The sequence below is a fragment of the Cydia pomonella genome, chromosome 18, assembly GCF_033807575.1.
Source record: "Cydia pomonella isolate Wapato2018A chromosome 18, ilCydPomo1, whole genome shotgun sequence".
Taxonomy (NCBI): Eukaryota; Metazoa; Arthropoda; class Insecta; order Lepidoptera; family Tortricidae; genus Cydia; species Cydia pomonella.
In genome coordinates this window covers 2,266,106-2,291,334 of record NC_084720.1, presented here as the reverse complement: position 1 = coordinate 2,291,334, position 25,229 = coordinate 2,266,106, and the positions used below count along the sequence as shown (strand labels likewise).

At 38.0% G+C, this 25,229-nt stretch overlaps 1 protein-coding gene and 1 long non-coding RNA gene across 11 annotated transcripts in view; one reads left to right on the top strand and one right to left on the bottom strand.

Annotated features, from left to right (window-relative positions):
* LOC133527668 (neurofilament heavy polypeptide) overlaps positions 1-25,229 on the bottom strand; it is a 63,249-nt gene that overhangs the window by 3,643 nt on the left and 34,377 nt on the right. For 4 of the 10 annotated variants that reach the window (XM_061864779.1, XM_061864775.1, XM_061864781.1 and 1 more), the window contains 7 exons: positions 25,114-25,134; positions 24,139-24,230; positions 14,557-15,207; positions 12,435-12,536; positions 8,963-9,076; positions 4,715-4,793; positions 2,202-2,257 (listed from right to left, as the gene is read on the bottom strand). In XM_061864779.1, the coding sequence (XP_061720763.1) occupies positions 2,202-2,257; positions 4,715-4,793; positions 8,963-9,076; positions 12,435-12,536; positions 14,557-15,207; positions 24,139-24,230; positions 25,114-25,134 (1,115 nt within the window). Of the gene's footprint in view, positions 1-2,201; positions 2,258-4,714; positions 4,794-8,962; positions 9,077-12,434; positions 12,537-14,556; positions 15,208-19,105; positions 19,186-24,138; positions 24,231-25,113; positions 25,135-25,229 lie in introns of all 10 variants that reach the window. The other 6 variants (XM_061864776.1, XM_061864780.1, XM_061864783.1 and 3 more) reach the window with 6 other exon arrangements.
* Positions 9,083-11,497, top strand: LOC133527673 (uncharacterized). The gene is made up of 2 exons (XR_009800908.1): positions 9,083-9,764; positions 10,200-11,497. It is a non-coding gene; the product is annotated as an uncharacterized LOC133527673 (long non-coding RNA).

The following is a 25,229-nucleotide window of genomic DNA, read 5'->3' as shown; positions in this document are numbered from 1 at the left end:
TTCAACTTTTATACTAAAAACGGCTTTAAATATGTTAAATTAACAAAATATATTTTGACAGATGCTTTCGCGCACAAAACGCTCTTTGAAAATTGTGTGACGTCACAGTTTACGGTTTGACACATAACTACATACACACGTACAAGATACGAACTGTCAACTGACATTTGTCATTTGTTGTTTATCGCCTAAATGTCAACAGTGTCAATCCGAGAGTTGTGACGTCATCAGAATCTTCAATGACGTTTCGAGTTTGGTCACGTGACGTTTGCCAAAAGATATTTAAAATTCAATATTTACAAAAATATGGTCATTACAGGTCCCTTAAAAGTAGTTTAACATGTTTTTATGGGATACAATTCTGCCCTAAGATTTGTAGATGGAAACAACCCGATTCGATAACGTTAAGGACAGTGACAATATTTTATTAGTTTAGACTCGCGTACTGACGGATATTAGTTTATTTTATTGTACATATTTTTACTATTCTATTGATTTACCATAAGAACCCAGTTTTCATTTACTAACGCTTTAGTTAGCCGGCTACAAACTATCTTGTCTATTTTACAGAACAAAGACGATAAATAAAATACTTTTTATAGTGATTGATATCTAATTACGATTCCTTTTTACGGCAGCGTATTGTTAAAGTTATCGGTTAGCGACATTTACATGGAAAAAATAAAACATTATTATGTTATATCAGTTAGCTATAAGGATGTGTTAAGGCACAAATGAGACAAAACACCAAACAGTTAGTTCTGAAACTATGATTAACCTTTTAACCGCTTACAATTTTTCATCGAGCGTGCTCGTGTGTAGCTCACTCGTTGAAAAAACTCGGAAAAATTTCCTAACGACTAGTTTTTTTCAATTTTTTTTTTCGAAAAAACAATGCAAATTTAAGTTACAATAATTCGGAAAACCGAAAAAAAAATTTTTTTCCATATGAATTTAAACAGGAAGGTTAAGGTTGCACGTCTAATGTGTTCGTTTCTGGCCTTTTATATTATTTTTATACTGTCATCACTCATCAGTGGCACTGAGTATGACGTATTTAATTTTTTCTGAATAAAACAGAAAAAAAAACTGAAAAAAAAGAAATGTTGGTAAAATTCCCGAAAAAAGCATTTGATTTTCTCCGGAATTCCTACTCGTGTGGCCGCCGGTACGAAGTTACACGAAGTTTGTCTTATTCATCAAATTGGGCGCAATGAGCTGGATATTGTATGTTTTATATATCAGACTACGGTGGTTAAAAGGTTAATGATTACAACCCACAAACTGCCAGCGACCGTAGCGAACGGAGGTCAACTGTGACCGCGACCGGCAAAACTTTATCGCTTGCCATAAGGGGGTCCCTAACGCCAATGACCTTCGATCTGAATCCATTCGTTTTCTAATGGTTGTTGTAAAGGCTATAAGCAATATAGTGTCACGTCAAAGTTCACTGTCTTCGAGATATTTGGCATCAAAGTTGAACAATTTAAGGCCAAAAAACTGGTTTACTGACCATAACTTTTGGGTAAAATGTGTGTGTGTTTCGTTTAAAAATAAAATCTCTGACCAGTTTTTAGAGACGTCGAAGACGAACCCAAATGTGTAGATTTCATACATGTAAAATCCTTCACAACAATCGAGTAACGGAAAAAGTGTTTTTTAGACAATGTTTATAAAATATATAAAAAAAGAAGTGTTCATTTCTTTCAAAATCCGGCAAACCAGAATGGAGATAAAAGATTAAAGAAACGATAGCCGTTTGCCTTACAATTCTATCTATAGTGCAAATTACTCTACATGACTCAAAACTAGTCAAAATTCGATGTAAACCGCGGGGAGCCCCATTAGGACGCCTTGACAGCTTATTAAGGTACGAGCAAATCTCGGCCGTATAGCAAGCGACAAAGTGGGACGTTTTGCCGGCCGCGGTCCCAAATATACATTAATGTTGACACTTAAGTTGACAGTTTCAGTGTTGTTAAATTTCGAAGTTTTTAGGATTCTTCTGTATTTAATAATTGATATTAATTCATGGTACCTATATATATATATATATATATATATATATATATATATATATATATATACCATGTCGGTGGCAAACAAGCATACGGCCCGCCTGATGGTAAGCAGTCTACGGTGACTCCAGAGGTGTTACATGCGCGTTGCCGACCCTTAATATAATGATTGAACAGACATACCTCTGCAACCGGCTGGGTCATGGCACTCGCTGTGGTGAAGTCATCCATCGTCGATTCTGAAATAACAATTTTTGTCTATAACGAGTATTTTATCTATGGCCTAAGGCCTAGTGACCCTACCTATGAAGCCGATGGTCCCGGGTTCAAATCAATTTCAAAGAGAATTTGAAATAGAGGTGTATTGTTAAGAAACACTTTGTAGTCACAGTAAATTTACTGCCATATTTCGACACATAATTAATACTTTTAAGGTCTTAGCACACTATTACAACTCAACAGCCACTCGGCTCAAAATTAAATATTGAAATTAAAGTCAGAATATTATTATTATTTATTGACAATAACAATATACATAATGGATATATATCCAGAACACAACAATATACAGAATATTATAATAATGATTTGAATTTTAATTTAATTTAATTTATTGGATGTATGAATTGTGTTGATTATTAATATTTTATATTATTTAATTTGATAATTTTGACATATCAGAATATTATAATAATAATTTAATTTAATTTATTGGATATTTGAATTGTTTTGATTATTTTTATACTGTTTTATTTTACTGTATTGAATTTGATTATTATTATTTATTATCTTAATTGTACTGAAATTGACATAGACCTAATTATAAATTGTATTACCTTTTGACTTGTAAAATTTGTAATTTTATCAATAAAGGAATATGAATATGAATAAAGTCTTATCTGGTATGTCCTACAGTACAAGTTTAACATTTAGGTAACTGTCGGGTGGTCTACGCGTCGTCCACTAAGCTGAACCAAAAGTGAGTTGAGTTGGTGTGGAATTGATATAGTGTGCGAAGACCTTTAGACCGCCATTTGACTTTGATCCTTATTCTTTCACTGATATGTGTTACATTTGTTAAATATCTAAAAGTGGCGCCATCTAATAGATCAAAGGCCAAAGGTAATGGCTGCATCATCACAACCTTTAGCCGATGCCGGTAAGATGGCGCCACATTTTGATATTTAACAAGTGGAACACATATCAGTCGTTTGACGACCGGTCTGGCCTAGTGGGTAGTGACCCTGCCTATGAAGTGGTCCCGGGTTCAAATCCTGGTAAAGGCATTTATTCGTGTGATGAGCATGGATATTTGTTCCTGAGTCATGGGTGTTTTCTATGTATTTAAGTATTTATAAATATTTATATATTATATATATCGTTGTCTAAGTACCCTCAACACAAGCCTTATTCAGCTCACTGTGGGACTTAGTCAATTTGTGTAATAATGTCCTATAATATTTATTTATATTTATCAGTGAAAGAATACCTACGACTCGGCATTTTGAGGAAAGAATCGCTTTGCGATCCTAACGAAATAACGGTTACCGGGATTTCGATCGCTTCAACATAATATATTCTAGGTTTATAGGTTAGCTTAATTTTTTTGTAACGCATATTTTGAAACAAAAAAAGGTAAACCTATAAACCTAGTTTTTCATTGTGTCAATAACATACTAAAACACACTAATCATACTAAATCATGGAGAATGGAAAATATCTAGAAGTGGAAAAACGTTTTCTCTCATTGTGTGCTATATTTATTTATTTCCCGCTTAAAGTCAGTTCGAAGTTCGAAGGTAAAATTTCAAAGTCTAGGTACTAGTACTCCCACCATGAGTTACTGATCAAGAACGTACTTTACTTTACAGTACATATGGTGCTACTTTACCGCACTAGTGCGAAAATTAGCATATTACGTTACTTTGTCGAACATTTAAAGGGCCATATGTACTGTAAAACGTTGTACGATACATGTGCGAATAGGTAATTCGCAACTCGTGTCGATTTAATACACTCCCTTCGCTCGTGTTTTAATTTATCGCCACTTGTTTCGAATTTCCTATTTTTCGCACTTGTATCGTAATGTACTATTCTATGCCTCACTCACACTTATAAGCGAGTATGAAGTACAATATAATGTGTAAAAATTATTATTTTATAGCAGTAAGTAATTATAATTTATGTCGTATTCGAAAACTTATTAGCATAAGTTATTAGAAAAGTTTTAGCGTGTAGCTCATAAGTAAATATTTGCATGCTTATTCCAGGGATCGGAAACCGGTATTTTTTGTATGGGAACGAAAACGGTATTTTTTCGTTCTTTGTTAATTACTTCATTTCTAATTAGGCAATCTAATAATACGAAGTCGTTATCTGAAAACACAACTGAGTCCTACATTTAGAGTATAAAATAAACCGAAATATATGGTTATTTCGATGTTTTTGCAAAAAACCGGTTCCGATCCCTGGCTTATTCAAGTAGAATGTACAGTCAACCAATTTGAATCCTAGGCCACTATAGAACCTTGTCGCTTTAACTACTCTATACATGACATGCATCACTCAATAAGCACTGTCGTATAAGTCATTGTGACATGGTTCTATAGTGGCCCAGGAATCAAATTGGTTGGCCGTACGTACCATTTTGTATATAACAACTTATTGTAATATATTTTGCAAATGAATTGAAGTACCTGGGTCGATGTCGGGCAGGTCCTGCTCCTGCGGCGTATCCTGGATCAGAGACAAAGTCATCTTGCCGCTGACCACCGTCTGAAAAAAAAACAAAGTCTATAGTTCGTGTCCACGACGATTTGTCAAATTTAACCTATAATAACATGACAATATGAGGCACGCGTCTTCGATTGGCGCAGTAAGTTATATACGTTACACATTGCACGGAAAGACGGAAACATTTTTTTCACCTCAGCAGCTCGAACAAGCCTGCTTTCGTCACACCGGGGAGTGACGAAAGTGCGACTTTTCTCACTCCAGTGAGACAGAGTGAGACAAGCTTTCGTCATAATGATGATGCTTTTCATTCATGAATGTTAATAAATGTGGTTAACTTTACTTGATGTTGTATTTTTAAACCTTTAATATGTTCTCACTACTGAGGTGAAAAGTTGTATGTGGCACACGAGAGCAAAGTTATTTTACATCTCGTGTTTTTGAGTCAACACTCGCAAGAAAAACCAACTTTCTTCTCTTGTTGCACAAATAACTATTGTAGAATACTAGCGACCGCTCCGGCTTCGCGCGATTTCTCAAGAATCACTCTATTGATAGCTGAAAACCGCATGAAAATCCGTTCAGTCGTTTTTTAGTTTATCGCGAACATACAAACAGACAGACGCGGCGGGCGACTTTGTTTTATAAAGTGTAGTGATGAGCCTGTACTACAAAATAGATAGTAAGTAGTACAGTTCATAAACATCACAACGTTGGCGTTCCAAAAATTTATTTGCACGCCACAATTTTTTTAACGAGCCTATATAGTGTCCCACTGCTGGGCAAAAGGGCTCCCCCCTAGACTTCCAATTTTGCCGATGAACTGCAGCATCCGTCCAGTTGCTCAGAAATGCGTCCAGGTCGTCCCGCCATCTCCCCTCAGGCCGACCAGGCCGGCGTTTACGTTGTGGAACCCACTCCGTGGCTCTCTGTGGGCCCATACGTCGTATATGGCTGCCCAGTCCCACTTTAGCCTGGTGGTTTTGACCCCAACGTCAACGATGCCTGTTTTGGTGCGCAACGATTTCGGATCCGGCCAATCCTTTTCACCCCAAGCATGTTACGCTCCATGACACTTTGGGAAACCTTCAGTTTGGTCTTTTGTAACTCGGTAAGGGACCACCGTAAGTGAGGATTGGCAGTATGCACATGTCGACGAGCCTCCGCTTAAGAGGCTGTCAATACCTAAAGCGCGCACACTGTCTATTTGTATCGGAGTAAATGAGATAGCACTGTCGTATGTTACTGGGCCTGGGCAAGGGAATAATAAGAAAAATATTTAAATAAAAAAAAGTAGATTATTAGTGTAATATTTTACTCAACCACGGTTTAGATATAAATGTTTTGGAATTGTGATTTTAATTGCAGACCCATAAGTCAAAACAATAAAGACATAAAACCGTTTAATTGTGATTTTAAGACCAATCTTTGCAATTATTTTCTATCGAGCCGATTTCGTTCAATCGTGTATCGAGTACAACCACGGTCTTTGAAATATAATTAATATGAACATATATTTTTCTTACTTGACTAAAACAAATAGTCTTTCTTAAAAAACTGTTTAAGTAACATCAATTTCAAGGACATTGGGTGTTGACAGCCTCTTAAGAGCTAATGGAAGGTCTCCCCTCAGTAGCTCCTTGAGAGACCAATAGCTCTTCTAAGCGTTTTGGATCCGTCTTTGGTTAAAAGAGACTTTGCCCCAAGTACGTATACTCGTTGACATAGCGTAGGATTTGTCCGTCTACCTCAATGTCACGTTTGATGCTGTTGGTCATTACTACACAAAAAAAAATCACTGCCTAACAAAACCAGTTTTTGACAGACGAACGTCAGGAATCATGGCGTTCTTCTAATGATACATTATTTCCAGGCCGCGAGCGGAAGTGGAACTTCTTAAATTTGTATAGGAGCGTGACTGCTTATTTAAGCCCTGGGTTTACATTTGTGGACTAGGGGAGCAGAGGTCTAAAAAAAGTAGACTCCTGGGAGCCAGACATAAAACGACCTTGAGGTTTTCAATGGGTATGGGGCAAATGTTCCAATTATCTTTTTTTTTATACTACGTCGGTGGCAAACAAGCATACGGCCCGCCTGATGGTAAGCAGTTTCCGTAGCCTATGTACACCTGTAACTCCAGAGGAGTTACATGCGCGTTGCCGACCCTAACAACCCTACCTCCCCTCGTTGAGCTCTGGCAACCTTACTCACGGTGACTTTCAATGTGACTGTTTTGAGATTTTGGTCAAGAAACATAATTTATTAATAGGTACCTATTTAATTATATACAGTAGATTAGAAGAAGGTAAGGATATGATGATTCTTGTGTGTAAAAATATAGTTAGTAAATTAATGAAATTAAAAGGAAAAAAAAAACAGAAAATCATTTAATCGTCCTTAAGTTAAATTACAAAATCCTCATGAATTCATTCACGTTCAGTAATACAAATATATATTGTAAGCAACGGTCGATAAACCGTTACCCAGTTAGCCATTGAGTCAAAATGGTTCTCAAGTTTGGTGGGCAAATACATATCTACATTGTATATAATGTTATCTAGGTATCCTGCCTTTCGCCGAAAATTGTAATGCCGAATTACACTTGTCAACCGAATTTTTCGCAGACGTTTTAGTTGGCATAATAACTTTTACCAAATAATCATTTCGCAACCATTTCATTTCCCAACCCATAGTTGGGAAATGAAAATTGCGTACTAGGTTGGGTTAGGTTAGGTTGGATAATGTAGTTGGGAAATAAAATTCGCCCAAATGAAATTTCGGATAAAAGTTGGTTGGCAAGTGAAATTCGGCAATATAATTTTCGGCGAAAAGGCAGAGAACCTGTTATTTAAGAGAATTTGAAATAGAGGTGGATTGTCAAAGAAAACTTTGTAGCCACAGTAAATTTACTGCCAATGCCATCTCGACACATGATTAAAACTTATAGAACTCCCTTTGACTTTGATCTTTATTCTTTCATTGATATGTGTTAAATATCAAAAAGTGGCGCCGTCTTACCGGGCATCGGCTAAAGGTTGTGGCGCCATCGCTCGAAACGATGCCGGCCTATGATCTATTAGATGGCGCCACTTTTTGATATTTAACAAATTTAACACATATCAGTGAAATAATAAGGATCAAAGTCAAATGAACTCCGAAATGGAGTTAATTAGAATACCGGTGTCTTTGAGAAGGTTGCTTAATTTAAGCTCAGGAATGCACCCACGAAATTAACGGAAATCAAAAGAAAACACGGTGTATACATATATAATGCTTACCATTCTATGTTTGTACCGGAATTAAAATAATCAAGGAATTTAAAAATAAAAGAAATGCCTTGGCCAGGGATCGGAAACCGGTATTTTTTGTATGGGAACGAAAACGGTATTTTTTCGTTCTTTGTTAATTATTTCATTCCTAATCGGGCAATCTAATAATACGAAGTCGTTATCTAAAAACACAACCGAGTCCTACATTTAGAGTATAAAATAAACCGAAATATATGGTTATTTCGATATTTTTGCAAAAAACCGGTTCCGATCCCTGGCCTTGGCACAGCCCTGCGTCTCAGATTTTGAATTTCGAACGAGAATTATTAAAAAAAAATTTTTATTAAAAACTGGTCGGCGATTGGCTCTTGTCACACCTGATGGAAAGTGAAGACAGAAATGTTCGAAGTTAGACTACTGGATCTAAAGACACTTTCCTTGTACTGTGGTTGTGCTGTATAAGCATACCCGAAAAAACGTCGAAAAAAAATGCAAAAAGATGAGTCAAAATTCTGTCAGGGTCATCATAATCTACAGAGGACGTTAGCTTTAAACCAAGATAAGTCTTCAGCAATTTTGATAGCCTAGCTACACTATGGAAGTGTTATTTTAAACGTCAAACTTTTATGAAATTAAACGTATGTAATGTTTTGAATAGATGTGCCCCGCCGAGTTTCTTGCCGGTCCATATTGGGATACCCTCCTCCAATTGAGGGGGGATTTAAATCTTCTCGGGTCAGAGGTGTAGGGTTAGAGCCGGCGTAGCTTTATTTGACGTTCATAAGCGCATTGTAATATGCCTACTTGAATAATAAACTATCTATATCTTTATCTTGCAAAGTGTACGCTATTAAAATTGTTGCAGATATCTTGGTCCAACTCCAATATCGCGTGACTGTTGTGTGATTTTATTATGCGTATTCCTGTGTTATAAAAACTGACCGGTTCATGTTTCTTGTGCGGCTTGGCTTTGTCCTCAAAATCCGCCACCAGCACCCTGGACTGCTGCGGGATATGGGTCTCCAGGAATATCGACTTCACCTCGTCGGCCTCGTGCTGCAATTATGGACGTTATATCAGTGGAATAAGGTGGATTTCAAGTTAAAACAACCGTTGAAAATTGCAATTTCTTCGACAGCGAGTTATTGATTTTGAAAAGTGGTAGTATACGAAAAATCGTGCCTACTATATACATGATAGCTTATATACATGGCGCTGTACCCATAACACAAGCCTTCTTGAGCTTACTTATGTCTATAAAAAGAAAACGTGATACTTAATGTATAAAAATGTATTATTGTAGTTAGTCATATTGAACAAGGTTTCCCGTGGGACTGATATGAAAATCGCGAAAATATACCCCTGGGAGTCATTACGTTTTTTAGCGGTTTTGTGGTCAGTACAGATTTTTAACATTCGGGATCACGATCCCAAAATCACCTAGTATATTTCGCCAATTTAGACAACTAGTAACGATTTCAGCTGTAAAATTCGGGGCACGATTTATCGTCGACTTCATGTCTCTTTTACTATTAATAGTACATTGTGCAACGAGCGGTGTAAGTGAAATTTTGCAAACGAGGTCTTTAGATTAAAGACTCGAGTTTGCAATATTCTTACCCTCAGAATTACACACAATGTTTTCATCACACTTGCGAAGAAAAAAACTAAATTTTAAGCGAAATAATTCTTAAATACGGTGACATTTGAAACATTCGTCCGCCATATTGTCATTCTTTATCGGGTTAGGCATTAACGATTTCAGCTGTAAAATTCGGGGCACGATTTTTCGTCGACTTCATGCCTCTTCTACTATTAATAGTACATGTGCAACGAGCGGGGTAAGTGTACCGCCGGAGTTACACACAATGTTTTTTTATCACACTTGCGAAGAAAAAAACTAAATTTTACGCGAAATAATTCTTAAATACGATGACATTTAAAACATTCGTCCGCCATATTGTCATTTTTTATCGGGTTAGGCATTAACGATTTCAGCTGTAAAATTCGGGGCACGATTTTTCGTCGACTTCATGCCTCTTCTACTATTAATAGTACATTGTGCAACGAGCGGTGTACCGCCGGAGTTACACACAATGTTTTTTTATCACACTTGCGAATAAAAAAACTAAATTTTACGCGAAATAATTCTTAAATACATATTGTCATTCTTTATCAGGTTAGGCATCGAAGGCACAGACCTATCCGGTATTCAGCCGCGATTGAAAATTCTGTAATAGTACATTACAAGTGCGAAAAATAGGAAATTCAAAACGAGTGGCGATAAATTAAAACACGACTGAAGGGAGTGTTTTAAATCGACACGAGTTGCGAATTACCTATTCGCACATGTATCGTACAACGTTTTACAGTACATATGGCCCTTTAAATGTTCGACACAGTAACGTAATATGCAAATTTTCGCACTAGTGCGGTAAAGTAGCACCATATGTACTGTAAAAAACATTTTAAAGGGCTATTAAATTAATAAAATTAAATATTTATTAAAATAAATTATGAACATCAGTATTTTAAAAATATTTTTTTTTTTCACAATCCATAACTCTTGCGGAAACAATACATGCCTTTGTCCTTCCTGCCTGCAGTATACCTGCATGAAATCAGGTCTTTTTCGAGCAAGTGTGATGAAATAACTATTTGCTACACCTTTTTTAATCGATATAAATATTATACGACATTATTACACAAATTGACTAAGTCCCACAGTAAGCTCAATAAGGCTTGTGTTGAGGGTACTTAGACAACGATATATATAATATATAAATATTTATAAATACTTAAATACATAGAAAACACCCATGACTCAGGAACGAATATCCATGCTCATCACACGAATAAATGCCCTTACCAGGATTTGAACCCAGGACCATCAGCTTCGTAGGCAGGGTCACTACCCACTAGGCCAAACCGGTCGTCAAATATGGTAAATATGGTAGTTATATTTAGAGATTTGTCTAATAGTGACTAGAAATTGCTGCAGAATTGTCAAAAGCGGCATAAAAGCCTGTAATAGGTATTCCATTATAGCAAGAAAAGCCAGTTTAATTCACTCATTCTAATTAGGTACGTATATATACTTGATAATGTTTTCATATCAGCTAAAACGGCGGATAAACTACTATGAAAAAACTTACCTGTTTCAATCCATTATTTTTAGTGGTGCATTAAAAAAAGGTACGTTAGCCAATTAGAAAGACATGTTAATGGAATAAAACTGCTTATTTAGGTTAATTTTTATTGCAAAATATTAGAGTGCGAATAGGTATACGGACATTCTGTGTACTGTTTAATAAGCAGTTTTATGTACTAAGGTAAAGTGACCTAGGGAAGAAAAGTTATTTTACGTAAGTAATGATTTTATTAAAAAAACTTGCAGAACAGTTTTATTTCACCAGTAACTTATTGAGGTGTTTTAGATTGATTTTGATGTTAATATACTTAATAAAAAATACAATGTGTTTTATCGTTTTATTAATTTGGAATGTTATGCGTAACCCGTATTCAAAATAATAGACAATACTACTTATTTTTAGATTTCGAAGTGGTAGATGGAGTAATTCTACTGTTTAAAGTGACATTTGATACACAAACGTAACGGTTATCCAAAGTGGTTTTTATTTCTTAAGTTTCTTTATGCAAACATGTTCTAAGGTAGACCAGAAAATAAATCTATCTAATAAGTAGAAAAATAAACCGCTTTTGAAAACATTTCTAAAGTACGGACGTTAAGCACGTAGAAATTTGTACATTGCACCGCCTGTTCCTGTCTCTATCACACCTGCGTAATTATATTGTTCTCCCGCTTGCACAGCGGCATTGACCGCCGCTGAGAGACACGAACATGGGCGGCAATATAATTACGCGCGTGGGACAGATAGGGACAGGCGGGTACAATATATAAAATGAGCTATTCTACATTTTTTCAAACATATTTATATATGTTCATATATAGCTTCGATAGCCAACTTGTATTTTTATTTCCTGTAAATAATATCGCTGTATCCAAAGAAAAACTGTTTAAAATGTAAACGTAAAAGTTCGCGCCAAAAACGCAGCCGCCATTCTTGTGACGTCATAATAGCAGCAACACAGAAACGTCAAATGTGCAGTTTAAACTTAGCAGTTGTTCCAAATTGAACATTTGAGAAAAAAATGGTGGTCGGCGTTTAGTGCGACATACATAGAATAAAGCTACGAGTAGAGTAAGTTCTTACGGTAAGAATTATATAAATAACATCCTTTAGTAATTTAATTATGATAGATGAAACTCCTCTATTCTTCGTGCTTAGAATCCTTACTTTACCAAATTACCACTAACTACACATACGTGCAAGTTAAAAGGTCAACTATCATAGATGGTTTGAACAATGTGCACAGTGCAATGCGCTCTCACCGATCGCGCGGGCGCGGGAGCGGAGGCGGAGGCGGAGGCGGCGGCGGGCGCGGGCGCGGCGCGGCCGCCCGCCGTGTGCGCCGTCAGTTCCATCCCCACCACCTGTGCGGGCAGCCAATCAGAACAGCCGATTTCTTCGCTATTGTTCAATTTTCAATGCTCGTTTGCTTCTTTCATATGTGTTTAATGTTAGTTATTGTTATTATTGTGTCGGTAATTTATAATCAGTGTTTTGGCGGTTATGTTGTCACTCGCTTAGTTTTAGTTTAGATGAAGCTAAGTTTTTAAGCCAGGTCCCCACGGCAAATCAGCGCCATGGCTTGCCGTGGCAATATGTTAAGTGGGGATCCTTTTAACATTTAAGTAATTTGTGTTGTGTGTGTTATTTTACAGTTTTGTCAAATGTTTGTACCAATTACCTATGATGTTAATAAATTTATTTTCTTTCTTCTTTCCTAATGCATGGTATATTTATCCCATGGTTAACAAGTTGACGGAAACGACTGAACGGGATGGTCTTATGGAACTTTCAGTAAGAGTAGCAGAAAAGCGTTAATATTGTTTGTCCTTCTCACTTTCCTTGTCCTTAGCAGCCTGGGGAAACTCCAGGACCCTTCCGCGTCACACTTGACGGTTTTTGCTGCACTGAAATACTCCAAAAAAAACGGCCTCAACCTAATCTGGGGGAGTGAGAGGAATCAAACTAATGGGAGTTTTGACGCTGGTTTGTTACACCTAGCCTAGCCCAGAAGACTCTAGCAAGAAACTCAGGTATCATTGTTACCCACCGGTGCCTGGGGAGGAACTAAAACGTCCTTGGTAACCTTGACGCATCACACTTGACGGTTTTTGCTGCATTGGAGTATTCCAAAAACTGCTTTGCGCCAGCGATATCGGTTGAGCGGCCTTAACCTGATCTGGTCCCCCAGGGGAAACAAACTAATGGGAGTTCTGTCGCTGGTTCGCTACACTGATCCTAGCCCCGAAGACTCCGGCAAGAAACTCTGGTATCGTTGTTACCCATCGGTGCCTGGTGAGTAACTATGAACCCAACTAAATTACGTAGAATGTTTTAGGTATGTTGTCAGGAATGTTTAAACGTGTTTTAAATTTCGTCGCATTACGTATGAGCTGTCCCTCACCGGCATACGCATACGGTAGTAATCTAGTATTATTTCGATATGAATCTTAGAAATATTGCAATGAATATCGTTTTGAAAGCACATGTGTGCATTCATTTTCGAAACATCAACTACGTACCCTTTAATTTTTATTAGGGGAGGAAGCAGGAAATTGTGCACTATACGCAGCGGTGGAGGGACAAGCGGAGCTACCTTATAATTCCTTGTAGCTCGTGTACAGACAAGTGAATTTTGCGAGAATGACCCCATCAGCCACACGAGTACTCAAAAGTTGAGCCGTTGGGTACAATACCTAGGGCAGTAAAGTAAGGTTTGTCAGCCAAAGCTTTCTTATTTATTTGTACTTGATGCACCGGTTACGCTGCGAAATGTAAGACAAAAATGCAACGCATAAAATAAATCATGAGATTATATTAGATTAGACTTATCGGGGACGTGGTGCGCATGGCAGCTACCTTAATATCCTGCAAAAATCTATATTATGTTTATGTATATGCCGGCGGCCGGTCTTAAGATCAGGCAGATCGTAATGTTCCTGTGTAATGTTTTGACGGACATTAAACCAATAGATAGGATAGGTTCGTCAGGTTGGTTCAGATGCCCGAAGGGCAAGCAGTCCAAAAAATAGGAGCCCCGGGTAGCGGGGCTACGGTGACTCTGGGAGCGAGAAAAAGAATTTCACGTTTCACAATATGCCTAGGAATTTCACGATTTGCCTGGTCCGTAAGGCCAGGCAAATCCGACCGATAAGTTACCAAACGTTATCATGCTAAATATCGGTTTCTTAGCTTTACCAGAAGTGTTAAAAAATAACATCATATACCCGACACTTTTCAGGAAAACCCCTGTATTTACCCGCCTGTTTCTCTGTCCCGCTCGCAGTGACAATGACAGCCGGCATCATGGGCGGGACATTAATATAATTACGCATAACGCGCGTGCAACTGAGGTAACTAGATAGCAAGAATATCTAAACTCACCTTAACGCTGACTTCCTTATCAGGATCAACTTCCTCTTCTTCTTCCTCTTCTACTGGAGAATCTTCTTTCAAAGCTTCCTTCAGCAATTCTACAGTCTTCTCCGCATTTTCCCTGGCTTCGTTCAAAAAGTCTTTCGTGGACTTTGCCAAGTTATCCTTCTTTTCTTTAATATCTTCTGACAGTTTTAACAATTCTTCTTCAATGTGAGAACGTTCTGGTTCTTTTTCTAGTAATTCTTCCTCGGATTGTTCTGGTTCTGGTGTGGGTTCCTTTTCAGGGCTTGGTTCCTTCGGCTCAAGTTCAGGTGTAGCCTCTTTTTCTAGGGTTGCTTCAGCCGGTTCAGGGGAAGCCTCTTTCTCTGGACTCTGTTCTGCTGGTTCAGGGGAAGTCTCTTTCTCTGGGCTCGGTTCTGCTGGTTCAGGCGAAGCCTCTTTCTCTGGGCTCGGTTCTGCTGATTCACGAGATGCCTCTTTCTCTGGGCTCGGTTCTGCTGCTTCAACGGATGCCTCTTTTTCTGGACTCGGTTCTTTCGGTTCAACTTCTGGCTCTGGAGTCTTCTCCTTGGACTCTACATATTCGCTAGCTACGATAATAGGCGAGCTGTGGACGGAACCATTTGTGTATGGCCGTGTGTGGTTTTCTTGAGATTCCTGGAAATTGTATAAAAATATTAGATTTATGAGACGTGAGGTACAGAAGGGTCGAGGAGAATACGATGGTAGATCGGTTTTTTATATTAAGGGATAAAATTCTTTTTTTTTCTTTACCTTATTAAGAGTCGTACCATTGTTTACAGAAGGTACTATATCATTTTATGTATTAATAGGATTTAGGGGACGAATAAAAGCTATACGACACGATTAATATTTAGAAAAAAAAAAACCTTTTCCCCTCGACTCGTCACTTTTAGATGCTATACAGGCCACATAGCAGCGACACGACAAGCGTCACGAATTGACCGATCACAGTCTAAGAATTAAGAGTGTCTTAATGTAATTGGTGAATGGCTAGATGAATGTGTAACAAGTTGCATTTTCTTATGCATCCCTCAGTAGTTCCAAGAACTTCTAAGTGAACATTAGCGCTAGCTGCTAAGGGCCTAAGTAAGCGGGTTAGCGGAAAATAGTTTGAGCAACGCTAACTGGCGCAAACGCGTGCGGCGTATTTTACCTACAATGGCACCCGCGTGCGCCCGCTCCGTGCACCCGCGCCAGCTAGCGGACGCCCAAAGACCTAGATGCTTAGCTTTTTTTATAATATTTATATTTCATGTCGCCACCATGTCGCCTTTTATTAAGACCAAACGAAAACTAGACTAAACAACACACACTAAAAATAAATAACGCTCGAGAAATTATAATCGAGTAAAATTCTACTAACAACCACACTGCATGTACAGTCAAGGTAATAAATATAGACCCGGACAAAGTGCCAAAAATATGTACACACTACCTTAATGTATATGTATATATATTTTGGGCACTTTATTCGTGTCGATATTTAATACCTTGACTGTACCTATGCTATACAGTAGCTAAACGAAGCGAAAAGTGAAACCACAGCAACGACAATCCTATTCTGAGTGCGAAACAAGCATAAAAAAGGAAAAATACTTATTAATTTAATTTTTTATATTTGTGTATATTTAGCACAGATAATGTATGAAATTAAGCAACAATTCGTGATATCAAAAAAGCTTAACAAGATGATACTCACGCTGGTTTAAGTACCTAAGTTCCGAGTAGGTCCTCCAGAGCGTTCGGCGTCAGTGTCAAGCAAATACAAACGTATGCGGGCGGTCTTAGTGCACTATTTAACCACTGTGACGCTGCCCGCCCCGCCGAACGCTCCGCTCGACACTTGAACCGTACACTTAGAGCCAACTCTTAGGGTTACTTTTTTGACAACTCGAATTTATGTTTCATTTCACGTTTATTAATTCAATTATCAGAATTTTTGGTTAGATATTTATGGGAGTTAGTTCTGACATGGTAGCTTAGGCACAGACAGACAGATGAAACGACAGTCAAAAACACAGGATACGCCAACCGAAAAAGACGCTTCTCACTCTTAGATATAGCTACGTCTCTTTCCGTTAAGCAATATTGTGGGACACGCGGCATACGACGAAAATAAACATGCTGAAAATTGCAACTGAAATATAAATCGTGAGAATGCCACATTTACATTGGTGTACCTATTTGTTTTATAAGACTTTTTCGTATGTACACTAAATTACTGGAATTTTATGTTTTTTTTTCTTAAGACCAGTTGTGTTTTTCTTTAGGTACCTAATTGCTTTATTGAGGTAACGTTAAAATTATTTTACTTACTGTAAATTTTTCACAAACAATAAATAAATTCTGCGTTATGTTTATATAGTAAGTTTTAAGTTGGTAGCCAGCCGAAGTAGGTACGTTCGGCCCACTCTTTTCCGAGTATACTGTTTTGGCCCAATCAAATACAAAAAAACAATGTAAACGTAGCATAAGAAAATGTGAAAGAAAAAGGAGGATCATGACGGTCAATAAAATGCAGAAATATGTTGAAAAGTGCCGTAATATTTGATGTAACTAAAGGAGGATGGGCAGATCTGTTGTTGATTTTGACACTAAACCGTGAATCAATAAGAATAAGCGACATACCATCGGAAAGGTTTTTTACATACTCTATTTTTTGTATCTCGACAGACAACTTGTCAAATCTCTCTTTAAAAAAATTATGACGCAAAAAACATAAGAAAACGAATACAAGATTAAAATATCGTGACACAAAATCATTGATAATAACAAAACCTTCATGATCTGCGACACAGGAACTGAGTAACGAAAAACTATAATATGACTATACGTTTCAACTCGCACTACTTTTTGCGGCGATAACTTTTTTCACACAAAGATTTGGGACTGACTGGATTTCGTTAGATACCCCCCGTCAGGGGGGTATGAGGGGCCGCTTCCGCCGTCCGGCTGCGGCGGCTGTCGCGGGTCGCTCAGGAAAGATTTGGGACCTGCCTGCCATAGTAAACGTTTTACAACTTACAATAACCTATCCGGTGACATACCGCTTGCCCTTATTAGTCAAATTGGCCAATTAACCCACCCTCCTTTGGGCTTGTGCACAAATCACGCGAGGTTTTTTCGGCTACATTTTGACCCCCCCCCTTGGTGATATTTGGTGAAGTTCTTGGCTAACCCCCCCACATAACCTCACGTGTAATTTTATATATTTTTTCATTCCACCTAATTTTAAGATAAATAGTTATTGTATAGATAGAGTAAATCTTGTTTATACTCGCTATTTTGAAGTACCAAGTGAAGATTTATGTTTATCGAAACCGAGAAAAAGTATGTGGTAGATATTTTTTCTTAGTTTCGTTCACAATAGAAATCCTTCTCTCTAGTCTCCTTATAACACCCAAACGTGATCTGTCGTCATTTTTTCGTGACCCCCCGCCCCCCCTATCGAATCTCGCGTGATTTGTGCACAAGCCCTTTGTGAACACAATTGTGGTTGCCAAGTGCATTTTATGAAAATTTGAAAATGTTGTCTACATCATAAAATACAGAGGTCTGAAAATATGTCTTTGATTTCGACGCTACCCCTTCATATAAGATATTAAGGTGCGTCCACATCTAGCGAATGCACGAGTTAGAGACCTATATGAAAATAGTTTGCGAATAGTGCGCTAAATGCGCATTCCACAGATCTGGACGCAACTTAAGGCTCTAAAGTTAGGCGCAAAAATAAGTATCGACGTCGGATGAATGGGATAGACAGAAAAAAACGAAAGAAAAGCCAATGCCACACAAGCCAGATACGTCTTGCGTTTGCAACTAGTATACCTTACCCCCCATTTGGGAATTTATTGTTATTGTTAAGTTGTCTTTTGTGCCACAATGGCATGGCTCTAAATTGAGACAATTTGCCTTCTATATAAAGCGGGTATGATTTCGTTACAACGATAGGGGTTTATCGCGAACGTCAAATTTCGTCTATGTGCGTATTTGTAATGACTAATGGAATATAGCAAGCGCGATACAGATATTGATATGCCAATAGAAACTTTTCAATATTGCGAAATTTTCTACATTGGACATTTTTGGAAAATCCTGCGGAATGAAATTGTATGTTTCCGAAACGAAAACTTTTTATCTGTTGTATTTTTTTACAGAAACATTCTAAGGATAGACGATCTTCAGAAGCGTTCGCGAACATCCTGCATTAGCTAGTGTGGCATTCGTAAAGCTGCGGACAGGACGCACGCGACCGGCGGCGCGGCGAGCGGCAAATCAAGGTCGTGCGTAAATATGGCCGAGCGTAATGAATAAATGGCCTTGATTTACCGTTCGCCGCGGCGCCGGTCGCGTGTGGCCAATCCGCGACCTAACGGCCCGGTCACGACTTTACGCGGCAGCGGCGAGCGGCAGCCATGAGTGGGAACGAAAGATTAATTGCTGTGTCTCGCTCCAACCTATAGCGGCCGCTCGTCGCTGCCGCCGTCGCGCGATGTCGCGTCCGCGGGGTAAAGCATCGCCATGCAATGACCTGTCGTTGCTGGCTCTGTGCGTAGCTCGCTTCCATCTGCTGGTGCACCTCCGCTACCAGGCCCGATATGGCCGTGACAACTGTATAAAATTGCACATTAGATTCTACACTAAGGGTAAAGTCGTAGGGTGTTCATATCGGTTCTAAAAGTAACCGAAAAAACCCGCTTATAACCGATTATTTTATCAAAATTACATAAAAGATCATTAAAAATTTAAAAACCGGTTACGGTTAACCCCGGTTATTCATGTAAGCTAATTTTCCCTTAAATTATGTCATAATAAATTACAAAATTATGGGTTTCGATGGTAATTACGATTCGGGACATTCATGTAATTTGTAAACAAAGTGTTTTAATTGAATATTGTGTCATATTTATAAAAATAAAAAAATTATGATTCATATCTTTTTCCTATTTCCGTCGATTGATTACCTGCCCTTAACTAGACTCATAGAATTTGTAGTTTTATTATCATTTTTATATAGCATCTACAAATGTATACCTAGAAGTCTCTTGCAGGTCTTATCACTTATGACCGCGGATTGGACACACGCGCCGCTGTCATCCAAAACAGGTTCATTCGATTCTTTACATTTTGATCGTGCCGCTCGGCACCGGATGGCGCGAGCGGTGGTTCGCGCGGCACGGTCAAAACGTATAGACCTGAATAAACCTGTTTTGGACGACAGCGGCGGCCCGCCGTGCCGCTCGCCGCTCCGCTCGCCGCGCCGCGCGCCGCGTGCGTCCAGTCCGCGGCCTAAGCCTTCAGAATCGATTATCGATCGACCCATAAATCACCAGCTCAATTGGTCATATATTAATCGTATTCTGCTAAATATAGATGCGCTCAATATGAGTTGGCACGGCACACTTCTAATGAATCTGTCATTTGTCATCTCATTAATTACTGTGCACGTTTACGTGAAGTTTATTTATAAATTCGAGATTATATTGACTGTTACAAGTAGATGAAGCTCGAAATTGTATAAACCAAAATCCCAATAGTGCATTGTTTATACAGTCAACAGGAAAAAGTGGATAAGCGGCAAAGGGCTTCATAATGATCTGCACGAATTCGTATTTGGTCGTATCAACTTTTTGACCGACAGTTTTCAGTGTCTCTTGTATTACTCAAAATGTCTCTAGAGATACCAAGAAATCGGGCTTCTACATATTTTCTGTTTATTAGGTTTAACAGTTAGGGCCTTGAATGTTTTAACATACACATAAACTGTAACATAGAAAAGCTAAATGTGAAATTTTACAACGAAGATTTCAAAGATTTGTGTCGCTCAAAAAGTAGATCGCACATTTTCCTAATAAACTTGTGTTATTTTAATATGCACCTGGAAAATAACATGTTGAATACCTCGCCGTTTTATCAACTTATATTCTCGACTTTATGCTTGTATATATTTAACTTTTTATATTATTTCATTATCCATAAATTATTATTTTGATTAAAAAAATATCTTTTTTTAAATCAAAAGGAAAATAGCCTTAAAATCATAAATCTATTAAACGCAAATAAAACAATTAACCAAACACTCTCGCTTTCAAAGAAAATATTAATAAAAAAATCTAAAAATAGGGCGAAAACAAAATGACGGAGGACGCACGCCGGAATAGCACGATGCATCAGACGAACACAGCCTTGGATATGAGCCAAGCATCCACTTCTAACTGATCATAGATGAATTTTATGTCTTTGCCATAAAGCTTATGACTGTTAATTATTGTAACGCTTGTTGTTTGTGGATGAAATAGTGAATGTGCTTAATAGGCCAATCGAATTAGATTTTTTCAAAGAATTAATTCCCAGCAAGCTGGGAATCGTTTTAATGCCTTCGTTTGGTCCTAAATACGTGTAATCCAGGAAGAGCCAGGCAAAGGCTTTTTGTTTGTAGTTCGAAAACGGTACGTCCGACGGAAAATTTACTCTAATAATGATGAAAATTGATATCTGAGGATCCGAAAAGTACCTTTATATGAATTCGTAAAGTTAGAAAAATGGCCAGTTTTTTTGAAAATGGTATATTATTTTCACCAGTGTCTGATTCACTAAACCTTACTGGTAGTATCATTATAATTATTGATGTTAACATATCCTCGAAAAAGATATCCTTACCCTAATACCCTTTTGGACCCGGGTACGTCCTTAAACTACGTCCAAAGGAGAGGTATGGGCATTGTGAATCTCATCTCGCTTTGGGTGGCAGGGCACAGCACAGCGGATGTCATTTCAGATCTAGAGCAGAGCCCAACTGGGGAAGTTCCTCCACCTTACAGAAAACCGCAGCCAAATAACACTAGACCCTACTCATAGTGTTGTGTTCCTGCCGGTGAGTAAGGTTGGAAGAGCTCAACGAGGGAGTAGAGTTAGGGTCGGCAACGCGCATGTAACTCCTCCGGAGTTGCAGGCGTACATAGGCTACGGTGACTGCTTACCATCAGGCGGGCCGTATGCTTATTTGCCACCGACGTAGTATAAAAAAAACCTTCAGCAGATACATATCTTTATCTGACACTTGTGCGTATGAAAGAGACCAATGATTTATTGGGAGCGTGCACGACTGTCACGCAACCTAGTGTCCGCAAGTCTAGGGGAAAACGTCAATTCACTACATCTTATAAAACTACTCCAAAACTAAAAACTACTGAACGGATTTTTATACGACTTTCATCTATCAATAGAGTGATTCTTGAGGAAGGCTTAAGTATATAACTTGTTAAGGTTTTGTGTAAATTGTTTGAAATATAACGATGTTGTCGGAAAATATCACGCTGGCTAGGAGCTTTAATCGAAAACGCTGCCTAATCCGTTTGAGCTATAACAACACAATGTATGGTGGGGTTGTTTCTCATTCATAGGTCTAGAAAAAAGTCCGCGATGTTAAATGTCTATCTTTTAAGGATAACTTACTATACGTATTCTTAACTTCTAGAAAAAGATCACGTAATACGTGGCATTTGCAAAGCTATTTACATGGATACATTATTAACAATTATCAAAATAAACACGTTATTTATATTAAGCATTTCATACAGCTTACAATGGTCCCTTACACCATACAATTTAAATGAATATTTCAGGAGTAATCGTAAATCAAAGTTTCATTTCGAGCCATATAATTGTACGAAATGTTAAAGACGCTATCCGCAGTTAGTTCAAATTTTTACCACCTTATGCGCTGGGATCGCTTTACTTACCCCCACCATGCACTTCGCACGGTGGGGGTCGCATTCTTGCATTATATGCCACGTGTAATGTTTATTCAAAGTCTAGACGATTGAAAGATATAAAAATATACTTAGGAGTGCTATGTTTTAAATTAGTTTAGTGCTATTTCTTACTTTCATGACATCATGCTATTATAACCGAATTAGATTTTTGAAGTGAAAACTTCTTTAGCGGCGCTGTGCACTTTTTGTGATGGGGAAAAAATGTTAAACTCGCGACTCGCGACAGGTCACGTGACCGACAGATTCGTCGGATTGAAAATTCGTAAGACGGACACGTGACCTGATCGAAAAACTGTTACAATGTCATTGAATCCAGTAGGGTAGAGTCGTTGAAATTATGGATGGAAGTTGATTTTTCTGATAATCGCAATAGTTCTGAAGTGTTAAAATTTTAATGTAATATAAATCGTCATGTTTGTGTACGATAGCGCAATAAATGAATATTGTATTTTACCACATAAATGATAGTAAATTCGTGCAAAATTATTCCCTAACCATTCCAAAATATCAAAAACGCACAACGTTAATATTCAAGTTTTCAGTTCTCCCGGCACTCCCGGAGTGCAACCCGTTTTTTTTGTTATTTTTGATTTAATGGCTGAATCGTAATGTACTCGTAGTACTGAACGAATAAGTATATCGAGTAACTTAAAATTAGTTGTTAGAAGGAATAAAAATGTATTTAATTTTGAAGGATCCATCTCAAATATAAATCGGAACTACGATTTATCAAATACGCATATTTCCTTATGAGGTTAAAACACAACTATCAAAAACTCAAGACTACACCAATCACATCCACGCAAAACTCGCGCTACAAAAGGTCTTAATTTGTATTAAAAGGGACACGCACAAAGGACTTTAAGTACTACGTTATAAGGTCGGCATTCGTCTGGATGCACTATGTTTGGGTGCGTCACACCTACTATAGTAAAATCTCGCTGCACGCGATATACGTAGCGGGTGTTCTGTCACACCTACCCGTCACGGGTAAGTGTGGCAGTAAGAACACTACGTAATCGCGTGCAACGAGTGTTTTATTTTACTGTAACCGTCACCATGCCGCAAGCTAGCTAGCTTCGCCAAGCCAAAACGCCATGTTTTTTATAGTAAGTTACAAATAACGTTTTGGCTTGGGCAGAATCAGTTCAACCTCGGGGAAAGCTGGCTGGTAATGGATATGAAGCTATACAAAAAAAGTAAAGTTTATGTTTTCGTTGGACGCGAGTGCCTTTAGGTTAGGCGCAGTGCTTTACCAGAATGAACTTTTGCACTAAAACACTTTTCACCCATTGATATCATATAATTAATTCGTAACTACAGTTATACTTAAATTTATAATGAATAGACCTTAATCATTAGTTGCGAAGCGTTCATACAGTCTGATTCAATCAGTGATTGCCGTTTGTAAGAAAAGTAAATGAGATAATCTTCCAGTTCAACTTACCGGAGAATCATATGTGTGTCACTTTGTTTTAATTCCCCAAATTAACTATTTCATACTATAAATGCAAAGACACATTATCAAATGCAATATCTTTTTATTCTGAAAGGGTCAATGTAGTAACGAAAAAAGTTTTGAAGTTTTCAATTTGACGAAAACCGTCTACAAGTTCGTCCGTCACTTCTTTTCCGACTTTCCTGAGCGAAGTACGTATACATAGACGAGGTTTACTGCCCTATGACGATCCCCACATTAACCTTATACAATTATTTTACCAAACCAGCCAACTCTCCACTTGAAACCTACAGGGTCTACTTTGAAAACATTTCCCAGGCCATTCAGTACCGCGTCTCGCTTGGCGAGCTGGCCGACGATCCTTTGCATGGCGCGCTCGGTCTCCTCGAGCCGCGCCCTCAGCGCTTCCAATTCCACGTCCCCTGTCAGGTTCATCGTGATTAAGTTTACGATCATTATTAGAAGCTTTACGTGTACCCCGTTCACTGTATTCACCTATCTTGACAAACCTAATTTTATTTTTAGTCTAACTACATCATTACCGTCAACATCATTAAGATCAGGTTTTTGATCATGGTTATAAGCGTTTTTATTTAAATACACCATTATCTAACTACATGATTATCATCATCATGGAGGAGTTGTAAGCGCTTTCCATGTCCCCTGTTAGATGAAGATTCCCACCATTGCCTGACTACTTTATTATCGTCAAACACAACATAACATCCATGCTTATGATCACCGTTAGAAGCGTTGTCCTTTCTACATTTCATATTATATTAATAATCGATACCACGGTTCGATTTTGTTGTACTTTTTCATCATGATAGTTATTATTATTATCAACACTATCAAAGGCATCATTTGATTTATGGTTTAAAGTGCCTTTATTCGACTAGCCTGCTTCTGCCTATTATTTTCTATCTTGATTCGCAGAAATGCTTCTTAATTTTGGGCATTGAATTAAATTATATTCTTTAATGATTGAACATTGTTTGAACTTTATAGTTCACTACTAATTTATAAAGGCGCGTCGCCGTCGCTCCGACATGCGAGCGGGATGTCGCTATAATACGCGCATAGCGTTGTCTCGCTCAAACATCGGGCGACGTGCGAATCGGATACAGTGTGCCATGCGCCTTACAGTTGTCGAGTTTTTTTTTTAATAATCATGAATGACGATAACCTCCAATTTTAATTATTATTAATGAGCCGATGCCCTACTTGTGAACTTAATTAGTTCCCTGATAACCCATATCCCGTTTTCCTGTTTGTGGTATTATAATCCAACAAATCGGTACTTACTTGCGTCCCTTTCTTTAGGTCCTGCGTGCAATATACACAAAAATATTGATTTTATAAATAAACGCAATTCTGAACTTTAAAATACATTAGGTACATTATGTAAAACAAACTTACGA